The sequence below is a fragment of the Perca fluviatilis genome, chromosome 6 (genome assembly GCF_010015445.1).
Source record: "Perca fluviatilis chromosome 6, GENO_Pfluv_1.0, whole genome shotgun sequence".
NCBI lineage: Eukaryota > Metazoa > Chordata > Actinopteri > Perciformes > Percidae > Perca > Perca fluviatilis.
The window spans coordinates 4,517,663-4,531,270 of NC_053117.1; the positions used below are offsets into that span (position 1 = coordinate 4,517,663).

The following is a 13,608-nucleotide window of genomic DNA, read 5'->3' on the forward strand; positions in this document are numbered from 1 at the left end:
CGTCATTGAATAGCCAGCGTTCAGTTAGTCCTCATGTTCAGGACCAGCAGAGATGCCGGCCTTCCTACGAGTGTAAAACGCCTCAGCCTCCGACGGTGTCTCAAACATCAGTGTATCCCCTCCATAAGACACTCGTAGGCGCGCTGGGTAGAGAAGCCTGAATTGGATTCCCTTCTGATACAGGGCTGATTTGACGTTCTTGTAGGCTGCACGTTTCTTAGAGAGGTTAGCACTGAGGTCAGGATATAGTCTTAGTGCATGTCCCTTATACTGCATCACATTCTGTCTAGCCCAGCGTAGTGCCTTCTCCCGGTCTTGATATTTATGAAAAGCAACGATGATGGCTCGAGGTGGCTGCCCATCTTTGGGTTTCTGCATTAGAGCGCGGTGCGCCCGGTCCAGTTCGGGCAGGGTGGCAAACACCTGGTTCCCCATCATGTCCTTCAACAGCGTAGAGACGAAAGTTACCATATCACCGTTGGGTTCACTGCCCTCTGGCACATTTATTATACGTAGGTTTGCCCTCCGAGAACGGTTCTCCAAGTCGTCGATGTGGTCTACCAGTGTAGCATTCACCGCCTGTAGTTCAGAGACGGCTTTCTCCACTCTAGAGAGGGCTTCAAAGTTCTCGCCTGCAGTGATCTCCACAGATGTAACTCTTTGTCCCAGTGTATCACATTATTCGAAACGTAGCTATAATTATACTGGATAGGTGCCAGAGATGCTTGAATGAGTGTAGCCATGTCTTCTTTGAGATTTTCGCGTTGTTTTTCCATTTCTGCTGTTAGCATCGCAGCGAGTTCACTACTAGCTGTAGCCGACGCCATATTAGCCACTTTGCTACTCAGCGTTGTTTTCTTCGGCTCTGTATCTCCTCTGGCCTTTTGAGAGCTCGGCATGTTCCGAACGTGCAATTTCGGTAGTAAATAAGAAAAAATAAATCAACTGAAACTGTTAACTCGACGCCAGTACGTATATTAGAGAGTTTTTATCGCAGTTAAGTCCAAAGTATCAGGAGCTTCTCGTTGGCACGTCTTGTCACTACATGATCCAAACCGGAAGTCTTCGAACACTTGATTCTGATTGGTCAATCACAGCATTTAAAAAAAATATTCTGTATACAGTAACAGACTCAGTATATGAGACTGTTGCCATTGACGAAGTTTTGATCGCAGACCATTTTCAAATCAATAAAATCGTTTTTAATTAAAAATGTGTGTTCATATTGAGCTCATACGGCTGATCAGCGGATCAAAGGGGGAAAGAGGGTGAAGGAAACAGGGATCGCTAACAGCGCTATTGGCAACAGTGCAAACAGACGTGCATTAGTTATCTCCATGGTAGTCTGGCATTGACAGACCTTCCTCCACGGCGCTGCGGAGGAAGGTCTGGCGAGTCCACACAGCATTCCGGAATGGGAGAAAAATGTGTTCTGGTTTATCTGACATCCGGCGGAATTTCCGCCAACACCGGAGCGATCCCGGAAGTGGAACGTCGTGGATATAGATCCATGGTTAGCCCACTCAGCACTCACCCTGAGACCTGGCTTCCGCCAGAGAGCCGTGCTCATCAGAGGTAAAGGTTACCGTCCTGACCGGAACGGTGGCCGATAACTTTTGTACTTAACCCCTTCAGGCTGACTATCTCGCTCTACATTATCCCTTACTTAAAAAGGTGCCACATAAATAAAGTTTATTATTATTATTATTATTATTAGGTCGATACAGTATGTTACTACGTGAAAATGAGGTGGTTCTGGTGGAGGACTATTAGTTAGATTTATTATTATTTGTTAGATAATTAATTTGATTGTACTCGCTCTGGGGTGTTGGTGGGACTGCATAGAAACAAGTGTGCTGTTGTTAATGTGGAAAATGGAAATAAGGCATGCCATTTTACTTACCTGACATTTTTCAGCATGTACAGCACCTCAGAGGGCAGATGGGAGTTCTGCACATCAAACTCAGTCAGGTCAGCCTCCAGCAGACATGGAGGAAGCTCCTTGGGCTGCAGGGTGGGGGGCTCCTTCCGGATGCGCAGGATCCTAACACAAACACACACATAAAAAAAGAGACATTCTTCATACTGGAAAGATGTACAACTTACTGTACTGATTGGTAGAACAAGTCTCTGAACCAAGTTTCAGCTTATAATATCTATTCTTCAACACTCTAAACCAAGTTTCTCACGTCTCAAATGGAACTTACTGTGATTCCTGTCGGACCCCAAAAAGACGTCAGGGCCAGTGGTGGAAGAAGTATTCAGACAGTTTACGTAAGTAAAGTACTAATACCACACTGTAAAAATACTCTGTTACAAGTTAAAGTCCTGCAGTGAAAATGTTACTTAAGTAAAAGTACGTAAACATCTCCAGGAAAATTTAGTTGTTGTATTAAACCATTGTAGAAAGAGTAAAGGATCCAACCAGTTGTGTGTTTAATGGTCTCATCATCTCAGCTGGACTTGTAGCCGTTATATTGTTGGCTAGTTTACTTTAGAATCTAACATCAGATTTTATAAACTACATGTGTTCTGTGTGCAGGAATCTTAATGTGTAAAGTAACTAGTAACTAAAGCTGTAACAGATGAATGTAGTGGAGTAACTAAAGTAACTGGTAACTAAAGCTGTAACAGATGAATGTAGTGGAGTAAAAAGTACAATATTTCTCTCTGAAATGTAGCGGAGTAGAAGTAGAAAGTGGCATGAAAAGAAAAGACTCAAGTAAAGTACCTCAACATTTGGACTTAAGTACAGTACTGGAGTAAATGTACTTACATTCCATCAGTGGTCAGGGCTAATGGGGATCCTTACAAACTAAACTAAACCTCTTTTCTGAACTTCTTGAAAACATATTCTATTACAAATCTTCCCTTTTAATACATTTATGTCTGTTCATTTTAGTTTTTGACTGCTTAGGTTGACAATAAAGAATTTAAATATAGTATTTTATGGGGGGGGGGCACCGTGTCAGTTGTCTCAGGCCCTGGGTAAGAGAGGGCCCAAAAAGACCCTCTAACCTTTAAATAGTGTGCTGGGGGGGGGGGGGGGGGCTGTAGAGATCAGCTTGTCCTGGGCACGGGCAACACGCGGCAGCCCTTCACCTGTTTTTAAAATTCATCATCCTAGTACAGAACGGGACGTCTGCTTGGCCTCCTGTATTGCTTTCTCCATTGTAACATTACATAACAGTTCATTTACTCATGTACTGCTACACAAATTTGAGATACTTGTATTTTATATGAGTATTTCTATTTTATGCTATACTTCTACTCCACTACATCTCAGAGGCAAATATTCGACCTTTTGCAGATTTAGATTATAAATACAAAATATAATCAAATAATAAATGAAGAGGTATTTTAATAGATTAAACTACCCAGCAATATATGAAATTATTGAGTAGCAGTAGTAATAATACTTAGTATTGAGATACAGTACAGACATACAGTAAATCTAACAGTTAGTGGTGGCTGGCTCTAATCATGCATTTTCCCTGTTCCCTGGTATCTTAAAATACCAGTTTATCTTCTTTGATAACATAATCTTAACCCGAGGTTCGCTTACTTGGACTTTAGGATTATTTTGACAAAAGAATGAACTTTCAACCATCGAAGCTGATTGTCTGTCAACACACCAAATGCTGAAAAAAGGGACTCACTTGCGAGCTATCGACAGGACTTTGGTCCTCTTCCTCACTCTCTGCCGGGAAGCTGAGTTTGAATTAGAGGCAGGGACTGAGGACAGCGTCTGAACCTGCAACAGGAAAAGTTTGGTGATTTGACATGTTTGGGTACAAGTGACGATTTACAAAAGGCAAACAAACCGTTTATGATAATGAAAATGCCAATTGTGCTAATATCAGATATCTAAAGTTACAGAAGGTATTTGTTGTGCGCCACGAGCAACAGGGCCTAATGATGGCCAACTCATTGGCCCGTCACTCTGTGACAACAACTGGCCAGCTCTGCAATGACATACTACTTGTCCAAAGAACACTGAGTATTTCACTTTACTTATTAATTTAAATGTAATGGCAGTATCCTCACCAGAGGTGGATAGAGTAGCCAAAAACTGTACAGTCACTCCATTGTTCTTTTTTTAAAGTGATAAGCAAGCCTACTTTAATGTTCTATATTGTCTGTCACACATTGTAACAGTATAACTTGGATATTTACACTGTGTGATATCCTGTAGGACTTGCTGAACATTTGCCAGGTTGGGGATGGTTATAGTTATTTATAAAATAAATATAAAATAAACACATGGACACGGTGCAGCAGCAGCAGCAGCAGCAGCAGCAGGGGCCCTCGCTAGAGAAAAGGGTGACACAGAGTAGGATGTTTAAGATGGCACTGACCTTTCTCATGATCTTTCGGCCGTAGAACATCACCTTGTCTCTCTTCCTGAAGCGATATTGTGGAACGCCAGCCTCCTCTGAAACACACCAGACATCCTCTGTAAGATCATTTGCAATCCACCGCATGAATCGGTCGGTGTCCTTCATACTAGCATTGAACTGATGTACTGGGCTGATGCAGTAAACCTGTCTGATTAAATCACCCTGCAGTTTCAGGGCTTTTAATCCCTGACAATAACTAAATGTATGCACTGACTACTTGATTTAGCTTTTTGCAAATTACATGAAGAATCAATTACCTGTACTATAACTACAAAATGATTAACACTGACGATTTTTCAAAAACCAATAACTAGTTTGAACCTAACCCTTAAAATGCATGCTTGCATGAGTTGTGAATAAGGTTCATGTTGTCTCTGAAACACTGACGTATGATAAAGACATCTAACATTGTAACAATCACCACACTGACCCGACACCTATTAATGCACAAACCGTGTATTTGCACATCTTTACATACTGAAAAATGTTAGATAGAAATGTACTAGAAGAGGATGTAGAGTGTGCAGGGCACTGACTTGACAGTTTGTATCTTCTGTAAAGAAGGAGAACAACAATGCCAAGGACCGAAACAACTGTCACAGCTCCAATCAGCACAGCCGTCCACTGGAAGAAAAACAGAAAACACATTTAAATGGGCTGTACTCAAATATTTAACTAAAATGTACATATCTTGTATGAGAACCATCTCTTTTATTCTACCCATCCACTGGTTAGGGATCGACCGATACTGGTTTTTCAAGGCCGATACCGATTATTAGTAGTTAGTCTCGCTTTGCCAGACCCTCCTCCAAAGCGCGCTGGAGGAGGGTCTGGCGAGTCCACATAGCATTCTGGGATGGGAGGAAAACGTGCTCTGGTTTATTGGAATTTCTTTAAACCAATCACAATCGTCTTGGGCGGTGCTAAGCGCCGGAGAAAAGCTGCGGTGCCGCTGCAAAATAGTCTCAGGAAAGAACTTGTTTTGGTGGAACGTGTGTACGCTCAAAAGTAGTTTTAGTCGTGCAACAGAAAACTCCGATTGGACAGATAGTCTAGCTAGCTGTCTGGATTTACCCTGCAGAGATCTGAGGAGCAGTTAACCATAGTCCTCACAAATCCACCCGGAGGTTAGAACGCCAACACAAAGAAAGCCCAAGGCAACGGACATCCGGTCTAAAGGAGTGAAATCCGGCCAATTTTCCAGCAGCAACGGAGCAATCCTGGAAGTGGAACGCCAAGGATATAGACTAATTAGTAGTTAATGAAACCGATCGTTCCAATATTTGGAACCCAAATGCATTTACAGTGAAAATTAAAATTAAGATTTTGGAATGTTACACACTCCAACACAAAACTTTGTTTAAATGCTTTAAGCTATTATTTAATTAGAAACTTTGAACATAATACAGAGTAAAAGAGAGTCAGATAGTGTTATGGGGGGGACATTAAGTCAGACTCAGTGGTGAGTCAAACCAAAGCAGAGGGACAGACACAGAGCTGTAGCCGAGCATTCATTAACTTTATCAGTTATCAGGCAAATAAAACGCTGATACAGATAATCTGCAAACTGCCAAAAAAAACGACCTAATAATCGGCCAGGGCCTAATAGTCTAATAATGTCTGTGATTGGCTGTCTAACTTTACACGTCGCAGAGGCCCGTAGGAAAAACTCGACGTTACACAGAGACGGCTCACGTAATAGGAGGTGGAAAATAAATAAAACGATGTTTGCCGGAATGTGTAATGTTGTAATTTCTTTTTGTTAAAATGGATTTTATAAAACTGGCATCGAATTCAGGAACCGGTATTGAAGTCACTGTATTGGTATTGGTACCAGTATCGACATTTTTGGAACAATACCTGGCCCTATTAATAACATTCATTAAAACAATAAACAAAACATTTGCAAACAACGTCGCAGTCAAACCACTCGAGTCAGAAATGGCGTGTCATGGTTACCATGTTGGCCTCCGTCCTTTCCTTCAAAAACTGCTGCATCCCGGCCTTGATCTCGCTACCGAGTGAAACCAGGCTCTGAAAGATCAAGCACGGGAACAACAAGGAGAGAATGAAACCAGCTGGACAACAAGTGGAAGAGCAATCAGAGCAGAGCAAGTATTTGGACAGCAGGCTTTAGTTGAAAATATGACTAAGCAACAACTTAATCATTTCAGTTTCTTTAGCATTTCATGAAGGCAAAATTAATCCATTGTTGTTGTTTTTTTACCTAACACAGAAAAGCATTATGGATAAGTAATGAATTTCTTATGTATTGCACGGGGAAATACACATCTGAGTTATGACCATTACAACCATTATTAAAATAGCCCCACATCATCACATACCCTTCACCATACCTAGAGATTGGCATGGTTTTATTTCAGTTAGCCTAAAAGTTGGTTTGATTTGCATTGAGAGATGATTTTATGAAAAGTACCCCATGCCATTCTCTAGGTATGGTGAAGAGTATGTGATGATGGGGGGGTATTTTAATTCCAAAGGCCAAGGGAACTTTATCAGGATGCATAGTATCCTGGATCCATGAAATAAATGGCCTTTATAAATAAACATCTGCCTGCCTCTATGGGAATTTAACATAGGGGTGTACTTACTTATGCCCCCTGTATTTTAAGGAAGAACATTTATTTATTTACGATACATTATTCATTCACAAAGAAAATTGGTGTCCTTAAAGGTTGGATTTTTCCATTTTTTTTAAATTAAGGCATTAAGATCAATTTCCAAATCCGTCTTTTTAGTCAACTTTAGCATGGGTTCATAAACTTATGAGCACCACTGTATATGAAGTGCTAGATTGGAAATTTACAGTTTAAAATAATTTCTTTAAACTATATGAAAACAAATATTTTGACTTTTCCCTCTTACTGGGCAACCTAGGTGCAAATGGGCTCTAGGTGCCTAGAATGCCTATGCCTAGATCCATGCCAGGTTATGACTGTTAGATCTGGTGCCTAAATGCTTGTCTAAGGACAACTTTATTTTTAGACAATGAAGTGCAATTACTAGTGTTGAGGAACGACATACCGGGGATATACTGCAGCTCTCCTCTTCATTATTGTCTCCCATGCCTGATAAACAAAAAAGATAATGCAGCACTAAAACAAGGCAATATCGTAAACTGAAAAGAAATAATTGAAACCATAAAGAGTGCCTTAAATAAAAGTCATCAATGACAACATGTCATAAGGGAAAATGTGCATTTAAAAATTAAGTAGATTATCTCTTGCTAAGATGGTACTATCTTTTGATGACGCTAATGTGATCATACAATAGCTCGGGATTTGACACCCCCCCCCCCAACACACACACACACACACACACACACACACACACTATCCATTATAAGTGAGGAAACACCAGAGGCAAGAAACTTAAAACCAAAAGATAAAATAAATATATACATAAATGAAAAGCTCTAAACAGTGGCTAACAAGTACAATAACTGATAAAACACAGATAAATAAATAAGTACAATAAAAACAAATAATAAAATAAGTTATAAAACCAACTAAAACCATCAGAGTACATATAAATAAATACATAGATCATAGGTAGATAGATAAAGAAAATTGATTAATGAGTTGTTTAATAAAAGGCCTAGCGGTAAAGGACCGCGGTGAAGATAGTTTAATATTTGACATTTGTCGGTTTTCGTGGGTGTTACCTTCAGTAGCTCTGTGTCAATACTTCGATTTCCCCCAGTTTCTGGGTATGTTGTAGAGCTTATTTAGACAGACGTTTCACACTTATTTTTAACTCGAAATCACCAAAAATATTGACACAGTTTAGAGCGCAAAGAACTGAATGTCTGTCCAACGCGCCCGTCACAATAGGTGTACTTAGGAACTGTCGTAAAATTGCAACTCCACTAATTTTAATCTTCATTAACTTTTTTGTTTTACAACATAGACATCTCAAACCACTTCCATTAAAGAGAGGGAGAGCCATTAAACATTCCACACTTGTGAATTAGTAAAAATAAATAAATGTAAATAAAGATGTAGGCTATAGTTACCAATAAATATGGTAGTTTCAACCATTTTCTAATTAATGAATATATTGACATCAAACCACCTGTAATATGTCTCAGACATCTTATCACAACTTTCACAGCTGTTAGTTTGTGAAAAAGTAGTTGGCAAATCCCGTAGCATCCTCATCAGTGACCTATAGTCTATAAATGCATATTTAAAGATTTTCAATTTAATGGCTTGCTCATTTTTTACTATAATAACATCAAACCACCTGTAATATGTCTCTGGCATCCTATCACAAATTTCACAGCTGTTAGTTTGTGAAAAAAGTCTTTAACAAATCCTATAGCATTCATATATATACAGCTTTACATTTCAATGGCTTACGCTCAACTTTTACCGAATATAATATCCAGACATCTTCTCACAACTTTCACAGCTGTTAGTTTGTGGGAAAAAAAACTTTGAAAATACCTTATCAATATCCCTGATCTGTTGGCTATTTAATGCATATTTAAAGGTTATTATTTCAACACGCTTCTCATTTCACCAAAGAGGCTAACCTGTTGTGCTTTTGGGACAAGACAACCTTGCCAGAGGGCCTCCTTGTGTACTGAGGCCACGCCCCATCAGAATATTAAATTCTGTGTTCAGCAATAAACTGAACAGCGCAGACTGCCACGTCCCAGTGCCGGAATCCCCCACAGGGAAACACAGTCACACTCCACAGCTGCCAGCACCCCAACCACGCCCCCAATCCAGCCACCAGCCAACGGCAATGCAGCACCCCGCGCATCGATGCCCCAGTCACCAAAACAAGGAAATGAAACCCCTGCCCCTATTCGGCCCCGCCACCACTGTCACCGCACCCCGGCACCCAACCCCATCCCCATCCCCCACACAGTCCGCAGGCATGCCGGCGCACCACCGGGCCATTGCGGCAGGCAACAGCCCCCCCCCGCCCCAAGGGATCGAGCTGCCACACGGCCTCCAGACCTGCAGCCCCGCCGCACCCAGAAGGCAAGTTCACCCAGAACAGGCCAGAAGCCCGCCACCTCCAACCCCCTGCGGCCCTCCCTACCCAGCAGCGAAGCAGCACCCCACACACCGCCGCCACCCGCCAAAGGAAAGGGACAGCAGCCACCCCATGACAGCAGTGACAGCCCCCCACTCCAGGGGGCCAACAAATGCACTCAGCCCCTAGGACCCACCCGCCGACCGGACAAAACCCAGAGCAGCGAGGCCACAAACACCCTCCCTGACTAAGTGATAGATTTATTATTGATTTTTAATAATGAATACAGATGGATTTGATTTTAACAGCTGTGAAAGTTGTGAAAAGATGTCAAGACATATTACAGGTGGTTTGATGTCAATACATTCATAAATGAGAAACCTATTAAAATAATAATCTTTTTATAGACAACATGTCAGTTATGCGGATGCTAAAGGATTTGCTAAAGACCTTCACAAACTTGCGGTTGTGAAAAGTGTAAAAGGATGTCTGAGACATATTACAGGTGGTTTGATGTGATTAGCTTCATTAATGAGCAAGCCATTGAATTAAAAAGCTTTAAATATGAATTTTAGAGACTATAGGTCACTGATGAGGATGCTACAGGATAGGCTAACTACTTTTTCCACACACTAACAGCTGTGAAATTTGTGACAGGATGCCAGAGACATATTACAGGTGGTTTGATGTGATTATAGTCAAAAATGAGCAAGCCATTGAATTGAAAAGCTTTAAATATGTATTTATAGACTATAGATCACTGATGAGGATGCTACAGGATAGGCTAACTACTGTTTCACAAACTAACAGCTGTGAAATTTGTGATAGGATGCCAGAGACATATTACAGGTGGTTTGATGTGATTATAGTCAAAAATGAGGAAGCCATTGAATTGAAAAGCTTTAAATATGCATTTATAGACTATAGGTCACTGATGAGGATGCTACGGGATAAGCTAACTACTTTTTCACACACTAACAGCTGTGAAATTTGTGATAGGATGCCAGAGACATATTACAGGTGGTTTGATGTGATTATAGTAAAAAATGAGGAAGCCATTGAATTGAAAAGCTTTAAATATGCATTGAGGATGCTATGGGATTTGCTAAAGACTTTTTTCACAAACTAACAGCTGTGAAATTTGTGACAGGATGCCAGAGACATATTACAGGTGGTTTGATGTGTTTATATTCAAAAATGAGAAAGCCATTGAATTGAAAAGCTTTAAATATGCATTTATAGACTATAGGTCACTGATGAGGATGCTACGGGATTTGCTAACTACTTTTTCACAAACTAACAGCTGTGAAATTTGTGATAGGATGTCTGAGACATATTACAGGTGGTTTGCTGTCAATATATTCATTAATTAGAAAATGGTTGAAACTACCATATTTATTGGTAACTATAGCCTACATCTTTATTTACATTTATTTATTTTTACTAATTCACAAGTGTGAAATGTTTAATGGCTCTCCCTCTCTTTAATGGAAGTGGTTTGAGATGTCTATGTTGTAAAACAAAAAAGTTAATGAAGATTAAAATTAGTGGAGTTGCAATTTTACGACGGTCCCTAAGTATGCCTATTGTGACGGGCGCGTTGGACAGACATTCAGTTCTTTGCGCTCTAAACTGTGTCGATATTTTTGGTGATTTTGAGTTAAAAATAAGTGTGAAACGTCTGTCTAAATAAGCTCTACAACATACCCAGAAACTGGGGGAAATCGAAGTATTAACATCCGCGAAAACCGACAAATGTCAAATATTAAACTATCTTCACCGCGGTCATAAAAAGGTAGGTTTTAAGTTGGCCTTTACAACATATCAATAGGCTACTCTCTGCGAGGCTCTGGCAGACTGTTCCTAGAACAGTGGTGGAGACATACAGAAAGCGCCTTGCTCAACCGTCCTGACTGACACAGTCACAGAGCAAAAGGATTCACAAATGTGGGTTAAAGATCACCTAACGTTACTCACAAGCTCAGTGCTTGTAACCAGACACCCCCTCTTGCTCTCACACACCGCCAACGTAACGTTAGCCTAACGGGCTCCCCAAACACAACACTGCAAAACATGGTAGAAAGCTCGTCCAAGGGGTGTGTATAATGTTATTTTGTTTTCCAGATACCGTTACATCTATGAGGGACACTTCTGCCGCGTATTTACTTTCCATGTTGACCTGTCTGTGTTCTTGCGCCAAACTCCATTCAAAAATAGACGTTTTTTGCACTGTGACGAATTGAAAAGTGGATTTTAGTCATTCACGTCGTATCCTATTTTCATCGAAGTGAGTGCAAAAAAAGCATCATATTCCTGGTTGACAGGATTTAGTGGATGAAGCAAAATAAGTAAAACTTATATGGTTTAATATTTACTTCTAGTTGACAATTTACAGTACAGAGCCAACATTTAATGTCACAATTGTTAACGTTATCGCTCACAGTCCGCCGACTTCGCTTCTGTGGCTGCAGCCCGCTACACAGCAAGAAAACAACCTAATGCAAGCAAAAAAACTGAACGAACAAGTCTGCATTGACAGAATCTATAACACATACAAACAAATAAATTAACCTTCAGCTAACCCTCTTCGACAGAACCGACCAAACACTTTTTCCCACGTACCTTTCTTGTGTCAAAGTTTTTGAGTATAGCTACATACCAACAATAGTGTCAAGACTGTTCAGTAAAACAAATCTGAATGTCCTGTCATTCCTATCAAAATAAAACCCTTATTGACGAAAATGTTGAGTCTTGTCAATGCCTCCATCAACATTCTCTCCGAAAGATGATTAATGGTGCAATTCAATAGCTAAATGTTACTCCCTAGTGATACAAAGTATATCCATAGTTCGGCTTAACAATAACAGAGAACTTAGACATATTTTTGCTTTGCACACACTGTGCCTTTTAAGCATTTATTTTGAAAGGTAATTTGTCGGTATTGTAGGTAACTCTGGTTTACTTGATGCACCAAATCACAGACAGTTCTCTACTAGTATCTCGAATTGCAATTGGTGAATGCTGTTGCCTTTCGGCCAATCACGGAGCATTTCCTTGGAGAGTCTAGCGGCACATTGCTCGCATTGAAACAACAGTGGGCTCAAGGTGAGAGGAGTCAAATTTTGTAACAATTTATGAATTTATGGCAATTCAAAATTATGACATTTAGACTGTAACAACTATTTTGGTATAAACACATAAGTAACTGTCAACGTTAGCTTGCCAGCAACGATGCAACATTTGCTGGCTCGTAAATTATCGTTAGCTAGCGTTAGCTAGCTGAAGGCAACACTGCATTTTCCAGCCAAGTTAACGTCAGACAAATAGCTATAGCTAACGTTAACTTTAACACAGGGCTTTCCTTACCTGAACGCATTTTACTACATATGGAACAATGTGTTATTACAAGGCAACGCTAAATAGTTAGCTAATCCATGCAGTAACAGTTAAGTGTTAACAAACGAAACGGAAACAACGTTAACGTTGCTTCTTTGGCCTCCCGGTTGTCATACTTTATCCATACGTAACGTTATATAAAAGGATGTAAATCATGGTGCTGTATTTACTATCATACATGTGTAAAATAATTCCTTTTCTCTATCCTAGGAGGAGGAAACGCTGTGGCACCATGGGTGTGTTATCCACGTTGATGAGGGGCTTGGTAAGAGGAGCGGACAGAATGGCTGAGTTCACCAGTAAGCGTGGATCAAGGACTCATAATAAAGGCAGGGGTGCAAGGCCCACTGGACTGAAGCTCTCCAGCAGAAAGTTTCTGTCCATACGGACCATGATTCCTGAGTTTGTGGTGCCTAACTTGGAGGGATTCAAACTCAAACCCTACGTATCATATCGTTCTCCTCGAGGAACAGAGCCTCCACTCACAGCACAAAGTGTGTTTGCTGAAGTTGTGGCCCCTCGGATCAAGAAAGACTTTGAAGAGGGCACTTTCAGCAAAGAACAGCTGGAGAAATATGGATTTGAGCCCAACCAGGACGGAAAGCTCTTCAAGCTGTATCCCAAGAACTACGTGCGTTAAAGATGCACTCACAATGTAATGTAGTTACAAAGAAAGACAAAAAGCTGCAGACTAACTAAAAAAAAAAAAAAAAAAAATATAAATTTTTTTTTTTTTTTTTTTTTTTTATATCTTAAAAAAAAACTTCATGTTTTTTTTTTATAGGCTATGATCCATACTGCA

At 40.4% G+C, this 13,608-nt stretch overlaps 2 protein-coding genes across 2 annotated transcripts in view; one reads left to right on the plus strand and one right to left on the minus strand.

Annotated features, from left to right (window-relative positions):
* pnpla7b (patatin-like phospholipase domain containing 7b) overlaps positions 1 to 12,084 on the minus strand; it is a 52,472-nt gene extending 40,388 nt beyond the window's left edge. The window contains exons 1-7 of the mRNA XM_039802392.1: positions 12,033 to 12,084; positions 7,446 to 7,489; positions 6,360 to 6,434; positions 4,937 to 5,024; positions 4,359 to 4,435; positions 3,660 to 3,754; positions 1,904 to 2,044 (exon numbers count right to left, since the gene is read on the minus strand). Coding sequence (XP_039658326.1) covers positions 1,904 to 2,044; positions 3,660 to 3,754; positions 4,359 to 4,435; positions 4,937 to 5,024; positions 6,360 to 6,434; positions 7,446 to 7,487 — 518 coding nt within the window. The 5' untranslated portion in view covers positions 7,488 to 7,489; positions 12,033 to 12,084. The remainder of the gene's footprint in view (positions 1 to 1,903; positions 2,045 to 3,659; positions 3,755 to 4,358; positions 4,436 to 4,936; positions 5,025 to 6,359; positions 6,435 to 7,445; positions 7,490 to 12,032) is intronic.
* Positions 12,085 to 12,391: 307 nt separating this feature from the next.
* mrpl41 (mitochondrial ribosomal protein L41) lies at positions 12,392 to 13,497 on the plus strand. Its single transcript, XM_039802391.1, has 2 exons — positions 12,392 to 12,515; positions 13,017 to 13,497. The coding sequence occupies exon 2, from the start codon at positions 13,039 to 13,041 to the stop codon at positions 13,444 to 13,446; it is 408 nt and encodes a 135-aa protein (XP_039658325.1). The 5' UTR covers positions 12,392 to 12,515; positions 13,017 to 13,038; the 3' UTR covers positions 13,447 to 13,497.
* The last annotated feature ends 111 nt before the right edge of the window (positions 13,498 to 13,608 follow it).

Excerpts from the sequence above, each read along its gene's own strand:
- mrpl41 (XM_039802391.1), top strand. The coding sequence starts at position 13,039 with ATGGGTGTGTTATCCACGTTGATGAGGGGCTTGGTAAGAGGAGCGGAC.